Raw genomic sequence first — 20,182 nt, 5'->3', positions numbered from 1 at the left:
TGAATGAGTGGAAGAGAGCAGCTCCAACAACAGCCAATGACTCTGTACCATCCAGGATGAAGCAGCCTGCTTGACTGGCAGTATATCCACTCTCTCCACTACTGGCACTCAATAGCAGCTATCTGTCCTAGCTACAAGATGCATTGCAGAAACTGTTATGAACCAGACTAAAGCCCCTCCAGATACAATTTGATTGGTTAAACTACTCCAGTCTAAGCCAAACACACTGGAGGTTACACTACATTTAACCTACAGAATAAAAAATTAAAGAATCAGCTTAACTGAAACTATCAAAATGCTTAAACTATATATTACTAATTAACTGATACAATATAGTCACATCCCATAAACATCCCCTTGACAAAGACAAATTCGGTGAAGAGAACCTCAGATGATAGTTGTGTGAGAGAGAAATAAGAACTTGCACTTCCAGTTTCCAAGTCCTACCAAATGCAGAAAGCTAAAACTTCAGATTCTGGTTCTGTGGATGCCTGACCTCATCCATTCAGGCTATTTTGATTATTCAACATTTTTTTCAAAACCCAAGGCCTCACAAGTTGTTTACTTTATTGGTTTTGAGCAGACCACTCTGAACCTCTGTCTCAATGTTTCTTCATAAATAAAAAAACCCACCTCAACCCCATGGTATCATCACAAAATGTACTAAGGGTCCATAGAGAGCATCTACTAAACCGATAGCCACTACCATTTCAAAAGACAAGGGTGGCAGATACATGAGAGCACCTCCAAATTTCCATCCAGCCACTCACCACCCTGAGACTATATGGACATTATTCAGTAAAACTGATAACTATTGAAATCAGAGCAATAGCCTCCCCCTCTGGATTATGAATCCAGTCATGTTACCACAATGCTAATTTGTTGCATCAGAATCTAGTGTTTAGGTCTTAAAGAACTGGGATATGTTCAGGACCTGGTATGTAGCAGTGTTTCACACACTCCACCACGCTCATAAATAAATAGATTAAAAACAAAAATCTTTAAACTTTATTCGTGCAAGTGGTTTAGTCAGTTTCTTGTTTTGCGAAAAAGGTAAGAATGCTGCATAATTAATGTAAAAAGGATCGCGGCACAGAAATACTTTTATTGTTCCAATCACCATTCACAAACTATTTAAAATTACATTATTGAATGTCTAATCTACTTGTGTTTTACATGAAATCTTTCAACCAGCGCAAACAAACATTATAAGATTTATATTAAGATTACACAAACTTCCAGCTAGTGAAATATAATAATCTCTGAACTTTACATGGAAAAAAAGTGTATTGCACTGCAGGGTAAACAGTACACTCATGCAGCTTGCGTTTGGTTCATTGTTTAGTTAAATGTAACCGACATCCTTGGTCACAGTTAAAACTGAGCTGAATTAAAAGCAATGCAGGAATTCAATATTCACAGCCTTTCTGCAATGTCTTTTTATATAAACATCACAAAACAGATACGCTAATTCACATTCCTGATTTTATAAGTGTAAAGTTAGTAAAGAAATCGTGGCTTCTTCATCAACACAACTGAACTATTTAACTGCTTATTGCAAAGAAAGGAGGTTTTTTTTTTACTGCAACACAACAGAAAATAGTCCTGAATTTAAAAAAGAAACACTAAGTGACAAAACAGCTTCCCTACGGCAATTTCCATGGTCATGTATTATGCTGTAGTCTTGTTTTCTTCTGGTAGGAAGGCACAGGAATATGCTGGTGACTTTTTAATCATCAGTCAAGAATCCAGTCAATAAAAGCAGTCTGAATGGATCCCCCATAATTAAATACACAAATGGTTTCACTTCATTATTTTGACACCAATGTGGAATTTACAATATATCCAAGAGATTACAGATATAGTGCTTCAGTGTATAATACAAGTATTTACTGTTCAAAGTCTCATTGCAGAATAAAGGAGAAAAAAAATTGCCCATATCGGAGAAAATACTGGATACAGCAAAAGAAGACAACAAAATACATAGACACCGACACTATCGTCTTTACACCCATCACACAGGAAACAGCAATATACACACAAAAATATTAAGTGCAAATATCTTTGGAAGTTAGAATAAAATAATTACCAGAACAAAATTTTTTAAAAAGGCAAAAAATTTACTTCAAGTACAAGATTTTTGACCCACAAGAGGTCATTTTAGTGTGTAAATGGACTGTCTTGCTTCAAATCACTTCTTCCTCTGGAAGACATTCGCCAACATTGCACCGGAAGTGGAGAGCTGACCCATTTTGTTCAAGAACCTTGTCTTTGTGTCTTCACTGACAAGACTTGCAGCAATAGACATTGAGCTGAAGTAACAAACACAAAAAATAACTTGAGGTTCTGTTGAACTTGGCTGCTGAAAACATGGTTCAAGTTCAATAACTGACACACATCAAACGACTTTTCATCGTCTCAGGATTCACACTTCATTTAAAGATGCAATTTTTCATGTTACCTCAACTTATGCATCAAATTGCAGTCTGTTACAACTTACCTTAAAATTCCAAACCACCGAAACAAAAATAACCAATAATTGCAGAGTTAAAATACAACAGGATAAAAATTCACTGAATTTGGGATCACCACCACCTCCAAGCCATTCACCATCCCAACTTGGAAATATATCATTGTTCCTTCAGTATCCCTGGGTTTTGTATGCTTTGCACTGTACACCCATACTTGGAGTACATATGATAATAAAACCTAATTCTACTTCTTTCCCTAAAGGCAATGTGGGTCTACCTAAAGCACAAGGACTGCAGAGGTTCAAGATGGCAGCTCACCACCACCTTCTCAAAGGCAACTAGGGACGGGCAATAAATGCTGGTGTAGCTAGTGATGACCACATTCCAAGATTGGAAAAAAAACTAGTTTAATGGTAGCATAAAATGTTGTTCCACTGGGGCCTTCTGCATTGTTTCAGTAATATCCAGTGTGAAACAGAACATTGGTGGAAAACAGCCTTGGTCTCTCAGAAGATAGGCTGGACTGTTGCTTGGAATGTAATCTCCACCACGAGGATCACACTGTCAGTGATCAGAGTCATTACTTGCATGACTGTATTCACTCCTAGCCCGTTCTAAGCTGCTGCAGAAAACAGAAACATCAGTTCATCTATAGCTTACAGAAACAGTGAGCAAGTAACTGATGGGGCAAGTTGGGTCTGTGTCCTCCGGAGTTTCAAAGATCGAGGCATGATCTCATTGGAATTTACAAAATATTTAAAGGGGTAGACAGGTTAAATACAAGAAAGATCCCAGAATCACAGAACTGCTACAGTGCAAAAGGAGGCTCTTTGGCTGATTGCTTCAGAATCAGTGCAGGCACAGAGTGCTAATTTCCCCATAGTCCTGAACTCCATTTTATCTAAATAATCATCTAATGCTCTCTGATGTTTCCCCTGGTTGGAGAACCTAGAACCACAAGGTACAATTTAAAAATAACAGGGATGCCACTTAGGGCCAGAGATGAGGAGAATTCATTTACTCAGAAGGATGTGAAGCTTTGGAATTCTCTACCAGAGGGGACTGAGGATTCTTCGTCTTTTTTCAGTATGTTTAAGTTAAAGATTGACAGACTTCCAATTACCGGTGACATACATGGTTATGGGGTAAGTAAAAGCTATTGGCGTTTGTTCATCCGTTATCATATTAATGGCAGGCTAGGCTTGATGGACTAAATAAACTACTCCTGTTCCTATGATCTGCTGGACACAAGGAAACTAATTTCACTAACTTTCGCCCCTGCCACGTGAATGTAGAGGCACACTCAATTCTCCTATACTGACTATTTCTTAAAATTGGTGGGGTCGCTGATGTGAGATAGTCTTCTGAAATCCTGTACACATTCACACCTTCATGAAAATCCACCTACTAAAACATTGCCTGAGGAGAAAGTCCCCTTTCCTTTTGTCCTAACGCACTGGAGATGGAGTACTTGATGGAAAAATACAACTGCGACATTTCAGTTTCTGAGGAGGCAGCTTGCTCATTGAACAGTTTAAAGTTAGGACAGCAAAGCACAGATCGAATCCAGCTTGATAAAGCACTTCAGCTGTCTGGACAGATCAGAGGTGCCTGCAGTCTTATCCATTTACACTAGGCACCACTATTTGCCACATAAAAGCAAAGCACCACATGAAAGCTCGTTTGAAAAATCACAAATCTGAAACGCTAACCCATTTTTAAATCACTCTCATAAAAACCGCAAGAACTACGGATCACAGCTGGAACTCAGAGACAAAAATAGAAATTTCTGGAAAAGCTCAGTATCTGTGGTGAGAAATTAGAGTTATCGTTTCAGGTCGCATGCCCCTTCCTCAGAAGGGTCCTCACAATCTCTCCACAGATGTTGCCTGACTTGCTGAGCATTTCTAGCAATTTCAGTTTTTATTCTGTTCCGGTGTGAAATTTTTGGAAGTTTTTAAATTCCAGGCTGAAAACAGCAGACAGCTCTGCAACATGTCTGATTTTTATTTAAGGTAGAAAAGAATGTTGCCAGATTTTATGAAAAGCAGGCCAGTAAGTGACACATAGACAGAAAGTTTTTGTCCCTTTCTCTCTTGAAATAAGATTCTAGCAAAACTACTCGTCAAGCATCTGAAAGTGCAGTCTGACGAAGTGCAATTGTTTTGCAACACTTACGAGACTTAGGTGTAAAATGGTTTATTCTCATTCACTCCCCCATCTGCATCAGAAATTTGGCTATCAGAACATCAAACTACGTCAGCTGTCATGATTATCTGCCCCCTGCTCCTCCCAATCCCTAAAACAGAAACACGAACTGCAGACGCTGGAGATCTGAAACAAACAAAAACAGAAATCGCTGGAGAATTTCAGGAGATCTGGCAGCATCTGTGGACAGAGAAACAGTTAACATTCAGTATCTGTCAGCTCACTCCTTTCCCCTCCACCAACTGCCTCATCAGCACAATACCACTTTTCCTGGCTGCCGTTAGTTCTCAAGGAGGGTCAATGGACTGACAATATTAACTCCATTTTCTCTTCACAGATGCTGCCCAGACTTGGGAGTTTCGCCAGCAATTTCTGTTTTTGACTGTCTTACCAAGACAAACAACAGATTTTGAATAGTTACCTCTGGGGCTCTTGGACTGTCCTGTTCTCTACCTTCTGTTCACATTCCTTAATCATGGAGCCAAGAATAACCTAAAATGAAGCATAGCGAATAACACTCAACATTATTTTAGTACATGTAGCGATTACTTGCACATAAAACAACACTGCATTTGTCCAGCACCTTTCATAATAGCCAATGAAGTACTCTGGAACTGTGAATGCTTTCCTTCTGTGCTGACATGGAACCAATCCAGAGTCTGGCCAGTCGCAGCTAATGTGGTCAATTGCCAAAGTTTATCCCCTACAAAAGCCTCCTTCCACCCCACACGCCGTCCTTACTCATAACGTTGCTTTTCAGAGAGTTTCAAACTTTTCCCGGCACCGTAGGCATTAATTGCTGAAGGACTGATGTTTGGTGCATTTTTTTTCCTTTCAGTTGAAGCAAAAGTGCCTAAGTCATATGTAAGGTCAGTTGCAGATTTCCACTTTACCAATGTTCCATATTTGTAAAACCATTTCCAAATCTGATCCAGATGCAGAATGTACTAATGTGGGAACTATTTTAAATTTCCAGATTCTTTTCAATAACTTAATATTTGTCTGCTGAGTCTCCTATTAATTCCATCATAGTTGATATCATAAAGGGAATCATAGCCTTTGAGTATGAATAGATTGCAAAACATAGAGCTAAAATATGAAATGCAAGGCTGGGTTACTTTGATACTCAAAGACAAATTTCATTTATCACTTGTTTTGTTTTGGTACCAACACATCGTCTACTATTGAAAGAGGAAATTACTGAAAATTCACATTACTCTACACAACAAGAAACCCAACAACTAAGGCTCCATGCTCATTTATCCATGCAAGGGTGCCATTGTGGGTTGGTCAATGAGACATCTGGGATATTGGATTGAAGCTTTTGTGAATGGTTCTCTGTAAATGGAGAAGGATGGAACACAAAATGAATGCTTCGAAATCACTCAGTGACCAGCAAATGACCTTGACCTTTGTGTTTGGAGAGACGGGCAGAGGTACAGCCTGAAACGAAGAATGCACAATCTAGCACTCCTCACATGCTGCATCATGTGATCAAGCTGATGTCTGTTCACAGTGCAGTCGGGCAGATATTGAAGACCCAACCTACAACTATCAATGTCAAATTAAACCAAACATGATGTAGGAGCACAGCTCTATACACTGAGTTGTGACAACTTCTACCTTAGGGTGATGGATATGGGCATGATCAATATTACAAACAAAGTTAAATAGGTATTTGAATCAAACAGCTCTGCAGGGTTACTGGATGAAGTGAGGCAGTGGGAATGACTGTACTGCTCCACAAGTAGCCAGTATAGACTGGACAGGCTGTCTGTGCCTTAAATGACTCTGAAGCTATAACAAGAACTGGAGGCCAAAACGTCTAATATTTTACTTAGTTTTCTGCTTTTGAAGGATTTTGTTTAACCAAGTCTTACAATTGAATTTACAACAGAGAAAAACAATTTGGATTGGGAAAGGTTTGCAGTTAATTTGTACAGATTCCATAAGACCATAAGAAATAGGAGCGGAAGTAAGGCCATTCGGCCCAAAGAGTCCACTCCACCATTAATCACGGCTGATGGGCATTTCAATACCACTTACCCGCACTCTTCCCATAGCCCTTAATTCCTTGCAAGATTAAGAATTTAAATGTCTTCAAGGGAGAGATTGATAATGTTCTGGCCTCCGCTGCACTCTGTGGCAATTAATTCCACAGGTCCACCACACTCTGGCTGAAGAAATGTCTCCTCATTTGTTCTAAATTGACCCCCTCTAATTCTAAGGTTGTGCCCACGGGTCCTAGTACCCCCGCCTGATGGAAATCATTTCCCAGCATCCACCCTTTCTAAGCCATGCGTTATCTTGTAAGTTTCTATTAGATCACCCCTCAACCTTCTAAACTCTAATGAGTACAATCTCAGGATCCTCAGCCGTTCATCAGATTCAAATACCTTCATAGTTAAGACCCATAGAAGAACAAACCAGAGACAATAATAGAGAAATTTAGCAAATGTAACCACTACAATAAACATTAAATAAGACTCAATTCTTTATATTCTCTTCTGCCCCCACCCACCCCCAAGTGTGATTTATAAAATTTGCACTCAGCAGTTTGAGAGCACTGATGTGTGGTTAATAGGATGGGGTGTACACGCATTGAGGGAGTTCCACTCTCCATTTGGTTCAGGTTATAATTAACCTAAGACTGCCCAATGCCATTTGTGTCTGCACCATCTTGCCAAATGAGCATCATGGCTTCGTTCTGTTCTTGTGCCTTTTTCCCCATACCCAAATACACTGCCTCTATTCAAATCATCCAATATCCACCTGAATGGCTCAACTAACTCTGCCTCTCCCATTGCTCCAGGCAATGCATTCCAGATCTGAAACAGTCGCCATGTGAAAACTGTTTTCACCATCACATTTGTTACTTTTGTAAATCACTTTCAATCTGCACTCTCATTTTGAGAATGGTTTCTCCCTAGCTCCTCTACCCATACCTCTCCTCATTTTAAGAACGTTTATCAGATTTCCTCTTCGCCTTCTTGTCTCCAAAGAGAACAGTCCCACCTTTTCAAACCCATTCCCATAAATGAAGCTTTTAATCCCTGAAACTATTTGTGAGAATCTTTTCTGCATGCTCTGCAATGCATTCACACCCTTCTTAGTGTGGCACCCAGAACTATACAGAATTTCCCAGCTGCGATCTAACAAATGTCTAAATTAAGCATAATCTCCTTGCCCTTGTACTCCATGCCTCTATTAATAAAGCCCTGGGCACTGTCTGCTTTATTAACTGTTCTTGCCATCTGTCCTGCCACCTTCATGATCTACACACATTTACACCCATGTCCATCTGCTCTAGTGACCCTTTAAGTAATGTATTCCGTCTTACATTGTTTTCATGTCAAAATTAATCATTTCACACTTCCCTGCATTGAACGTCATCTGTCATCCATCTGCCCACACCACCAACTTGTCACTGTCCTGTTGGAGCTCTATACTGCCCTCCTCAGTTTCCCATGTATCCATGTTGCAACTGGCTCTTTTATTCCATGAACTAGAAGTTAAGTTTCTTAGTCTATTATGTGGCACCATAACAAACACCTCTCGAATGTCCATTTACAACCACAGGAACAGCATTATCCTCATGAACACTTTCCATTTACTTCTTCAAAAATCGCCAGCAAGTTTGTCAAAAATGATTTCCCCTTTAGAAATCCACGCTAGATCTTCCTCAACACTTTTTTTTTGCTGCAGCTACAAATTATAACCCAACAGGTCATTTCTAGAAGTTGCTCCAGCACAGAATCTAAACCGACTGATCTGAGATTGCTGGTCATGTACTTTTGAGAAAAGGGGTAATATTTGCACTCTTGTTGTCTTCTGGTACCTCCTGAATCTAGAGAACATGGAATGATTTTGACCAGTGCACCTGTAATTTTCCACCCTTAACTCCTTCAATATCCTTGGATGGATCTTCTCTCGCCCTGGTGCCTTGATAACTAAGTATCAACTGCCTATCCAATTTAATTCCCTCCATCAATTTTGAATCTTTATGGCGGCAGAGCTTCCAGTTGTCTCATCTGGGCAGCATTGACCTTCTTGGTCAATACAGATAAAAAGTACTCATTTAACACCTAAATCACTCATCTTGCCTTGTGCGTAAACCCCCTCTTTTAGCCCATGATCAGCCTTACTTCACTTTTTAATCAGTCTTTTACAATTGATTTGCCTAAAGGCAACTTTAGGATTCTCCTTCATGTTATCTGCCGATCTTTCCTCATAGTTCCTGAATAAGGTTAGGTTAGGGTGCAGATTTTGTTCGCTAAAGAGCATTAGTGAACCAGGTAAGTTTTTATGACAATTGGCAGTCATTTGGCCATCGTTTTATGGAATTCAAAATTCATCACTTGCGATGGTGGGATTCAATTTCACGTCCCCAGAACATTAGTCTGAAGCTCTGAATTCAAACAGCAAGGGCAGTAACTGTGCAGGTTCACTGCTCTGTCAGTTTCTTTCTCTCTCTCCTGCACCGACCTCACCATGTGCTCCCTTTTAAAACTGCTGTTGTTTTGACTTTTTTCCCGCCCGAAGTTCCAAAACAATGCAACGCATATAAAACAGTAATTGCTGCTCCTGGAATTCGAGGAAATCACCTCCAATACCCGAAATACCTCAAAAAAAAAAGGAGTAGCTGTTACAGCCAGAATTTTTTTTCTGTCCTCCATCTTGGATTACCCAGGAAGGGTTTGAAGGGATGTGGGCCAGATGCTGGCAGGTGGGACTAGATTGGGTTGGGATATCTGGTCGGCATGGACGAGTTGGAATGAAGGGTCTGTTTCTGTGCTGTACATCTCTATGACTCTGGATTACTAGTCCAGTGATGTTACCACTACTCCACCAACATCCTTCACTTTTAATTTTGGTTGGGGTGGATGGGCTGCTGGCGGTTTGTGCTGAAACAATAAACTACATATGTAAATTATTCAATAGAGGAGATGGGGGTGGGGTCACTTAATTTGTAGGTACAAACCTCATGCTCTGGGGAAAGGTGCTCCATATCTGTTCGCAAACACTTTAGTCCAGGGAGAAAATGGCATACCATCAGTTCTTCTGAAATAACTGCAAGCATAACTGTTAAGGATAATTAACTTTCACTTTATAATACACTGACTAACCATTTTAAGGCTATCAAATACTTTCAGGTTTGGAAACATGAACACTTTCATATCTTAGGACACGGATTGTTTCTAAAAAAAAATCTAAGATTTTTAATAAAAATTACAGTCAGAGAAATAGGAGGAATACGAAGAATTTACGTAAAGCCATTATATGGCTACTAGTCCATCACTCATTTCCCCCGAACTAGTTACGAAATTTTATGTCATGACATTACGGTTTATTTAACATAGCACTCACATTGAAAATAAGGCAACACATTAAGAACTAATTACAAACTAGACATTGGGAATGATCATAAAAGAGGTTAAGGTACATATCGGGTTATAAAATTATAAATGGAAATGATTAAATGGAGTTTCTTGGTTTCTAGTCAAACATTTGTATCCTTTTATATTTATTTGAAAGATAGCAAGTTCTTTGAAATTAAAAGCTGTGAAGAATAAGCTCCAAGTAATTGCTCTATTTCCGAAGGCTTTGAAAAAATTCATAAAACCATAAAAGTTTTAACGAGCTTCATGATGTGTGAAATAAATGTAAAGTGATTCATTATTTTTGCAATCTCATGAACCACTGTTTGGAAACTACTTTAAGGCTAGGAGATTCAGATGACTGATTCAGGTTCAGAACACTGAAAAAAAAACTATACACTTTGAATCCGTATTCTTCAAAATGTAGCATATTGTTCACATATTTTAGTAACCAACCCATCATCCACAGCATGTTTTACTTAGCATTTCTTCCACTAATTAAACTTTAATTGATTTTGCCATGAACTGACTAATGTTAACTACAAGACAAAGGAAATTAACTGTCAGAATTAATTCCTGTCAAATCCTGGGTGGGGAAAAGGTGTACGTTATGTAGAAGAAATGGGAAAGACCACCTAAATTCACTTTGCTTGCATATTTTACAAAAAACATTATGATTGCCTTCTGAACCTGGGCAGTTCATTCAAAGGTTAAGATCAGGCAGCATTATATTGAAACTATAATGTTTTTATGATGAAGTTGAACTCATAATGAAGCAATGCTGTTTCTTCTCCTGTTCATGGAGGTATAGCCAGTCATTCCTAATGGTCTAAATCAGAACAGGTGGACAACCACATACAATATCTTATAATATCTAGACGGAAAAATTAAATCAGACCAAGAGGTGCTATTCCCAAATGCACTGAACGGTCCTTCACCCTCAATGCAAGAGTCCAACACATTCAGATTATAAATAAAAATAGTAACTGTTAAGAGACTCAGTATGTCTGGCAGCATCTATGGAGGTAGAAACAGTGTTATTATTGTCGCGAGTACAGTACAATAGGGCTCTTCTTTGAAATACCAAATTTGAGTTTCTCCAGCACTTTTTCCTTTCAGATCTTTAGCATGCACAGCATTTTGCTTTTATTTTAGATTTAAACATTTTATTTTCCTCTCCTTAGCTGCTTTTGGTTTCATCCTCTCATTGTGAGCTTCATTGTTTAGATTAGATTAGATTCCCGACAGTGTGGACACAGGCCCTTTAGCCCAACCAGTCCACACCGACTCTCCGAAGAGTAACCCACCCAGACTAATGTACCTAACATGACGGGCAATTTAGCATGGCCAATTCACTTGGCCTGCACATCTTTGGACTGTGGGAGGAAACCGGAGCACCCGGAGGAAACCCACGCAGACACGGGAGAACGTGCAAACTCCATACAGACAGTTGACAGAGGCTGGAATCGAACCTGGGACCCTGGTGCTGTGTGGCAGCAGTGCTAACCACTGAGCCACCATGCCGCCCAGTTGAATTTGCTACCCACGCTTCCTGAATACATAGACCCACTCCCACTTAGTACTCCACCACATCTAATCTAGTTCTCACGTTGTGGAATTTCTCTCGTTCACCACTGTCTGACCAAAATAATTTGTAAATGTGGACACAGTCTCATCCAGTCATTATTGTTATATGCCTTGATTTAATTGTATGGGTCCAGGGAGGGGACCAGAACAGGTCAAACTACAACCAGATGTGTGACTTATGATACAACTCTTCACATGGTATTGAGAAGTTTAAAGTAGTGTTAGTTTGGATCTATGAAACTCTACGTGCCTGGCTGGCTGCACATGGCTCAGGTCCAAACCAGAGATCTAATGACAAGGCACATGAAAATTCTCTGCCGGTGTTCAAACACTCTCACTTGTGTAATTATGGAAATAGCTGTTTTAAATACGTTTCTCCTATATCAATGAAACTGTTGGAAACAAAAGTTTTAAACAAATATGACTTAACAATTGATCAGTTAAATAAATCACTAGCAAATTAAGAGCTGCTGAGATGCTTAAATGTAGAAGTAATCTTTTTTCATACAAATGCATTAACCAGTGATGAGATTAAAGATAAATGATAATTAAATACAAAACAATTTAAATAGCAACATTCACATTTTTCAGAATGGGAATGCTTTTTGCAATTCATTAGTACTAGGTCAGAGTAAACATTATACAAAAGGATACAGCAACAGGACAATGCACTGTAGGCTTCAAACAGTTGAATGGCAATGTCCAATCTTTTTGTGTCAACTGCTTTCTGGTTGTTTGAGATCGCTAACTTGTGTAGGTTAGGGAGAACAACTGTGTAAAAAGGGAAGAAAGACAATGGGTAACTTTTGTTTTGAAACGGAAGGTGAACTTGCTTTCTCTTTTACACTGAACTTTACCTCTCCATTTAGCATGTGCCTGAGAATCTACAAGAAAAAAAACAAAGCCAGCAAAACAAACCCTAGTGTAAAGACAGCTATTTGTATGCCTCATTTCAGCTTCTCCTGCTTTTCTTTGAAAATGTTTTATTTTTATTGTGTGGGGAAGTACCTGGCTTCCACTTAAAGACTGGCAGCTCACATGCAAAGCAAAATGAATGGAGGCAGGCCTTAAGACCATAAGATATAGAAACAGAATTAGGCCATTCCACCCATCAAATCTTCTCCATCATTTGATCATGGCTGATATTTCTCAACATCATTCTCCAGCTTTCTCCCAGTTACCCAAGATCCCCTTTACTAATCAAGAACCTATAGCTCTGTCTTAAATAGACTCAATGATTTGGCCTTCAAAGCTTTCTGCGGCAATGAGTTCTACTGAGTTAGTGGAATGTAATGCTGGCATCATCTTTTCCTTTATGTTCTCCGATTAGTCAACACTTTGATTTCTTGTTTATATCTCTTTTATATCCTTTCAGTCATGACAATATATTGATCATGGGGGAGGGTCTCACAGTTCGACTTCTCCCATGACGTGACGGGAAATCAGGTTCTATTAGGCCACAGGTCCAACAAAATAAATTACACTGTGTAACCTGGACAGATTGAGAGCTTGCAGGCAGTATGAGAACCCTGCCATGTAGGAAAGCTGGTGATCTAGATGAAGTTACAATGCTATAATTTATTTTAAGTCTGGCAAGTGTTACAGTGGTCTATAGTGTCAACAGAAAAAAATTAACACTGTCAAGTATGTAAGGAAGACCAATTGTTCTTCCCGTCAATGGAATAATCTTTACTTAAAAACAAAGATACTCAGTTATCACTGCAACTCTTCCCAAGTGAAAAAGTAACTTGGTGCTCACTCAGCTAAATATACAATTACAGTGACAATAAAAACATGCCTGGCACAGGCAGAGGTTTTCATTTTTATGGAAGGTGTCATTATTTTTTTCTCCGCCTTGATGTAACTCCTTCACCATTCCTTATATTCCTGGCATTAAGTACCATCTACATACTGAAGGTCTTAAAAGTTATCGGATATTAACATACAGTCTCTGAAATATCTCCAATTAACAGTTATCCTACATATTAAACTTTACCGTGTTTTGCAACGGAAGTCAAAATATGAATGTTGATATTGGCAAGAAAAGAAAGAGAATGTAAAGCATTAAAATAAAACATACATTCATCCCTAAATCTTGGTTCAGCATTTGGCCCAACTCTTCCAAAAGTCTTGATTATTTCCATGTGCAGAGAGTGTTGATCATGGTATTGTGGATCTTCAAGAAACGAAGCCAACTGCATCTTCACTCTTTCCAAAAGCTGTTAATATCGAATGGAGGAAAGCAATTAGCATTTTAACACCCAGGCTGCTACAAAAATTGAATCTCAGTCATTTCACATTGCATTCTTGCTAAAGACCGGGTCAAAACTTTGTTAAACAATGGACTCTATTCCTATTCTCACTGTGTTACGATCCCAGTTGAAAGTACTACTGAACAAGTCAGATTCAAGAAGATAGATCTTTTTATTTTTGTTTTGTCAGTTAACATGGTCAGAGTAATTTTCACATGAGGCTGTAGACTTTTTCTAAAATAAAAGGTCATTACAGAAGAGATGAAATAAAAACAGTTATTAAATACAGAAAATATAAGGTTATCACAACATACATTAAAACAGTTTTTAAGCAGTTTTCCAATATTGCTACAGATTCTAAAGAAATTACACCCCCATCTCAGCTTTTTAGGGTTCTACTTAACTGACACCATCCACATTCTTTCCTCTGGATTGTGCAGTTTAATGAGTCATTTCTAAAACTGTCAACATGAACTTTTCACAAACTGGAGAACCTAAACTTTGGTCAGCTCTGATAATAAAGTCATGTAGACTGAAACATTAGCCTATCCTCGGTCCATGAATGCTGCTTGAACTGCAGATACTGCCAGAACTTTTTGTTTTCAGTCAACACTGGTGATTTATGAATTGAATTAATCAAAAACCCTGCTCAACCTTCTTCTGAATTGAAAACAAGTTAATGACCTTACATGCACATATGACAGGTCATAAATCCCAAAGTGTAAACATCTTTCTATTAACACCACAGGAGTCTGCAGTCTCCTGCTACCTGACAAAATGCTGGAACAAAACTGCATTCCAGAAGGACTTCCTGATCATCTTTTTGTTTTCGAACAGGAAACCATTCACAAGTAACCAAAACACAGCTTGGCGGCACGGTGGCTCAGTGGTTAGCACTGCTGCCTCACAGCACCAGATTCCCAGGTTTGATTCCAGCCTCAGGCGACTGTCTGTGGAGTTTCCTCCAGGTGCTCCGGTTTCCTCCCACAGTCCAAAGATGTGCAGGTCAGGTGAATTGGCCATGCTAAATTGCCCATAGTGTTAGGTGCATTAGTCAGAGGGAAACGGGTCTGGGAGGGTTACTCTTCGGAGGGTCAGTGTGTCCTGGTTGGGCCGAAGGGCCTGTTTCCACACTGTAGGGAATCTAATCGCTAATCTAATCTTTATCCTGAAATCTAAATTCCAAAAATTATATTAGTATATGTAAATTATACAGCTTTCATCACCTCTGGATAATCTTCAATTGCTGAACAAAACAAGGTTAACTGGCATTAAAAAAAAAAGGGAATTGTATAGCACAGTGACCTGGAAGAAGAAAAGATGAGCATGGGTCACTAACTGGACTCTTTTCAAGTGCCAAGGTAAAAACAATGACTGCAGATGCTGAAAATCAAATACTGGATTAGTGGTGCTGGAAGAGCACAGCAGTTCAGGCAGCATCCAACGAGCAGCGAAATCAACGTTTCGGGCAAAAGCCCTTCCTGATGAAGGGCTTTTGCCCGAAACGTTGATTTCGCTGCTCGTTGGATGCTGCCTGAACTGCTGTGCTCTTCCAGCACCACTAATCCAGTATCTTTTCAAGTGCCGTCAATGTCTATCCAGTGACCATAGTCAATGCTTCTCACTGCAGCTTTGCAAAACTCCGTAAAAAAGTGGCTCATTTGTCTTTGTGCAATTCAAAGAAACTCCACCCAAAACCAACACTTGAAAAAACCCATTAATTTTCACCATTTCAGCCTTGGTTTAAATTGTGTTGTTTACGCATCTTTTCACCATAATTTTAATGCACGTACAAAACTATTTTTGTTTTGGGTCAGTTTTGATTATTAACGTAAAACTCAACAATGTTTGAAATACTCAGTGGGTTTAGCAGCATCTGTGAAGAAATACAATGCAACAAACATTTCAGGTCAACAGTCTTACACAGAACTGTAAAAAGACACGTGACAGGCTGTAAGGAAGTGCATTTAATTTCTGTCTATGATAGACCTTTCCCCTTTATACATTCTTGTTATTTGCACTTACTTAAAGTCTGTTACATTTGTGAAGAGTTTCCACTTCTGAGAAAACACCAATAAGCCAAGACTTTAGTTACTTCTATGCCGCAAGATAGTGGCAGATTAAGACGTTCCATCTGGAGCTCCTCTGCTCACCAGTTCCCTTTCCTTTCTTTTGTTCCCTCTTTTCTCCCCCCACATCCCCTCCCCTACTAACTTTTTAAACTGCCCTACCTGGAGAATGGAGGTGAGACGAAGGAAGACAGGTTGTGGGGCTTGTCCTGGAGCAGGGAGCAGCGTGAGCGTGGGCCAAGCTGGGAACGGAGTAGTGGTGGGAGCCCGAAATGGAAACAGAGCAAGCGTGGGCTGTGGGGGCTTGTGGATGGTGTGCTGCTGCCTAGTGTCCTGAATGGGGAGCAGACTTAGCAAGTGCTTACTGCGTCAATCCCATTGAACTGATGTTGGGGGTGGGGCCGCTTTAGCAATGCTGCAGGTTCCTTACACACAAGGGTGTGTCTGCTCAGAAACAAACCCTGGGACAGAGGGAGGGAGCAAGGCAGGCAGAGTGAGGAAAAAGGAAACTTCAGAAAACTCCAAGCACCAGAGGAGAGGCATTGAATCAATTAACTGAATAATCAATTATCCAAATAAAACATTGCCCGCCCAGCTCATACAGATAATTGCGGTTCCTCTGTATTCCATTCCATCTTCACAGCTGCTGCCAGATCTGCTGCGGTTTTCCCTGTGTCTTCAATTTCTGCCTGCAACACTTGGCTTTAGGATGATCAATTTGCCTCAAAGCACATAATAAATCACACACGTTCAGAGGCATTCATTGCCTCAAGCTCAGCTTTGTATTGGATCCATTGCATCACAACATGCATTGCATCTATTACAGTATAATAATTACAAACTGCCATGTTGTGTGAAACAACAGCTAGACACAATGCAACAGATATTCAGATGACTGTACCTCTCTCTGGGTTACTGTCTCCATAATGGTGCCAAAAGCAGGTATTGTAGCTATTCGTACGGAGCTAGAAAGAGGAAGAAAGCTGTGAGCAATTTTGTACCTCCATAAAGTATCAACTTAAAATATATACATATTTGTAGTAAAAATTAGTGTGTAAGTTTTGTTAGACTGTTTCAACGTAATAGTTAGTGGGCATAAAATCTAAAACATACAATTTCTTCATCAGCACTTCGTAGATGCCTGAGCTAATGATTACAGAGTACATCAAACATTTACATTACAAAAGGCAACATGTTCAAATATAAACTCTGATGCATTTGAGCACAACTTGCAAAGGGAAGCTAACTTAATAAGATTTAAGCAAGAGTTTGCTCTGAACAGAATTATCAGTTGGTCAGCTACCAAATCTGGCAAGACAACTGCAATGTTATCAAACAGAAGTCAGTGTCAAAATTGACGATTAGGTTTCTTTTTCTCTTCTGCTTTTCTTTTCGGTTTAAGTCTATGGTCTCAGTCTGAACAACTCACAATTCAAGGTCACTGGATAAGGTAACAAGAGCCGGTGCAACCCGCTTGTCAATTAAGGCTTCATTCATGCCTCGCACGATCAGCTGTAACCAGTCAAAAACAAAATGCAACAAAAATAAAACAAAAAAAACATTGATGAAAAGGATTGATTAGTTGACGGAGGATGAGCACTTAGATTCTCAGTTCATTCAAGGAAGTATTCAACCACACACTCCATAAAGATAAGGCATATGGCACATGCTCAACAGCTAGTTAATATCAACCTGTGAGAAATTAGTCAGGTTAAATAAAATGCACGCATCTCTTTAGCTCTGAAAAAAAAATCACCCATCTAATTTGATATTTTGCCAGAAGAGCTGTGTTGGGAGGCCAGTATTAGAAAATGAATCATTTGGATGATATTCTTGTAACTTTGTTAAGTTTAAAGCTCTTGGAAGTAAATAGCAGCCAAAACATAAAGAACAGATTGAAGCTTGGATAGCTCTGTGCCAACTGACGTAAAAGACTCCTCTTTGATAAAACCAATGTATCTGAAGGAGGTGACTTCAACCTTAAAACTTGTTAAACAAAAACTCATCCACCCCAATTAAAACACTGCATAATTTAAGCTTATTTGCATGACACGCAAAGTGCTTTTCTCAGGATTTCAAACAGCAATGACGTGAATGATTTCAAAAATGAATTGAGATATTTGCATAGCTCATTCCTTCCCTGTTCCACAATTTCAAAATTAGAAAAAGGAGCCAGACATTGCAAAATAAGCATGTTTTAGTCACAGTCAATTCTAACATAACCTTGCACATTTAACATAATGTCTGCAGCAGCTGGTTACAAGATTAGCTGTGCATCACTGCAGTGACAGCAAGTGAACAAATCAAAGGGTGATTTCTCAGCAAAGTACTGAAAAGAGATGCATTTCAACTGGTTAGGAAGAAACTTACATTTCAGGGTCACTGGAGAGAGTGATAAGAGCAGGGACAACTCTCTGAGCTACCAGAGTTTCATTCACCCCCTTCACCAACAGCTGATTGAGCAGAACAAGGGATGTCACATGTGATACGTAGAAAGAGTGAGCAGAATATCATGGGAAGTAGCATGGCACATCGAAGAGAGAGAGGAACAAAAGAGCAAACAAAAATTAGAGAAGCAACAATTTCTACAGAACAGCTCAACATTTACAGGGTTTGAAACACTACAACAGCTCAAAATTTCTATGAAGTAGCAGCATGTACCAAAGCTGATCAGCTGATCTCACAGATCAGAATTCCAAGGGTTGCCAGGTCAAATTGATCAGTATTTCTTATTTTCCAGGAAAATTGCAGTTATTCCAATTACAACTGATACAAACACTTAAGTCATACTATTATGGATATCCAAAAAACTCTCAATCTCTATTTTAAATATGCTCATCAACTAAACATCTACAGCTCTCAGAGTCAAAGAATCTTCCCATCTTAGTCCTAAATAGTGACTCATTACTGTGAAACATGACCTCTTAACTCCTTCTCCTCCCTAGATCTTCCATTCACAGTAAATAGCCTCTTAGACTTCTAGCTCTGTCAAGCCATACCCAAAAAGCCCAACCCCAACACATTACCCCACCCTTAAGTTTCTTCCCCTGAATTTGAAATTGAATTACTAGCAGCTGATGCAATTCTGCAGGGTACCATGCTGTTCAAAAAATACGCAACTGTGCTGAATCAGATCTGTCAGCTTTGGTAAGGTACAGAAGCATAAAAGGATCTCACCCTGACAGACAAAGCTTACATTTTAAAGCACGGAAGAATCTAAAAACATCGAACTAAAACACAGTAGGTAAATAACAAAGGTAATAACTATGCGATCACACACAACTCTATATTAATAGATATGCCACCACCGTAACATTTTACATTAAAGTCATTCAACTCCCATTCAGTTATATTCTTACCAGAAGGACTTATTAATATCTATTCTCCGTAGAATATCAATAGCATTTTCAGGAAGCTGATTTATTTTACACTTGATTTTTGTAAACAATGATTTCATCGAAATCCTTACCTCAAACATTCTCGCAGCAGTGCATCTGACAAGTGCTGAAGTGTGTACAACTCCATACCATAAAACTGTTAACAGGAGCTCATGGTAAGCTGGATTTGCTCTAACAAAATAAGGAGAATTAGAAAGATCAGACTTAAAACATTTATCAAATGTTGAGTGCTTTTAGGAAAAACATGTCCTTCCTACACAGACTCAACACCAAGAGGTGTTTCCCCACGATTCCTCCTCTGCTACCCACAAACATTCCAGTTTCTGTTGAAAGCATTTTAAACAAAAGTAATTGTTCAGACAGCCTTCTCTGACATCTCCTTTACAATCATGATTAAAGATGCAGGATTATGTTGATCATTAGGTGGTTAAAACTACAATGGGAAATTCCAGTTTTAAGCTCAAACTAGAGGTGGTATGAATCAGTTTGGAACAAAGCCCTGCTCAAAAAATTTAAAATAATTGTCTTTCAAAAACCAATTAAATTTCAAAGTACAGAATGAATAGAATAGAATTACCAATTCTCTACTTCTGGCCACTGGCATTGCTGTGACCTTAGCAATGCACAAACATAAATCCAAACAGATCGAACTGAAAGTATCCCACACTTGGAACTTAAAACAGTTGATGGATTCCATTGGGAAATAAGTAGTCTGACTAGAAAAGGAATCTGCAACATCAGAACCAACTCTCGAAAGATGCTGAAATGGTGTGGAGCTTCCAAAGTGGGGAAATCAAAATGGCAACACGTACAAAAGGG

At 39.2% G+C, this 20,182-nt stretch overlaps 1 protein-coding gene across 5 annotated transcripts in view; it reads right to left on the bottom strand.

Annotated features, from left to right (window-relative positions):
• Window positions 1–994: 994 nt before the first annotated feature.
• relch (RAB11 binding and LisH domain, coiled-coil and HEAT repeat containing) overlaps window positions 995–20,182 on the bottom strand; it is a 93,655-nt gene continuing 74,467 nt past the window's right edge. For 3 of the 5 annotated variants that reach the window (XM_072560342.1, XM_072560344.1, XM_072560345.1), the window contains 8 exons: window positions 19,435–19,534; window positions 18,336–18,418; window positions 16,867–16,930; window positions 13,725–13,863; window positions 12,299–12,415; window positions 9,661–9,749; window positions 5,101–5,171; window positions 995–2,312 (listed from right to left, as the gene is read on the bottom strand). In XM_072560342.1, coding sequence (XP_072416443.1) covers window positions 2,192–2,312; window positions 5,101–5,171; window positions 9,661–9,749; window positions 12,299–12,415; window positions 13,725–13,863; window positions 16,867–16,930; window positions 18,336–18,418; window positions 19,435–19,534 — 784 coding nt within the window. In that variant the 3' untranslated portion in view covers window positions 995–2,191. Of the gene's footprint in view, window positions 2,313–5,100; window positions 5,172–9,660; window positions 9,750–12,298; window positions 12,416–13,724; window positions 13,864–16,866; window positions 16,931–17,394; window positions 17,478–18,335; window positions 18,419–19,434; window positions 19,535–20,182 lie in introns of those variants that run through there. The other 2 variants (XM_072560343.1, XR_011954994.1) reach the window with 2 other exon arrangements.

This window comes from Chiloscyllium punctatum, chromosome 41 (assembly GCF_047496795.1).
Source record: "Chiloscyllium punctatum isolate Juve2018m chromosome 41, sChiPun1.3, whole genome shotgun sequence".
NCBI lineage: Eukaryota > Metazoa > Chordata > Chondrichthyes > Orectolobiformes > Hemiscylliidae > Chiloscyllium > Chiloscyllium punctatum.
The sequence above is the reverse complement of the archived record's forward strand: the minus strand, read 5'-3'. Positions and strand labels throughout refer to the sequence as shown.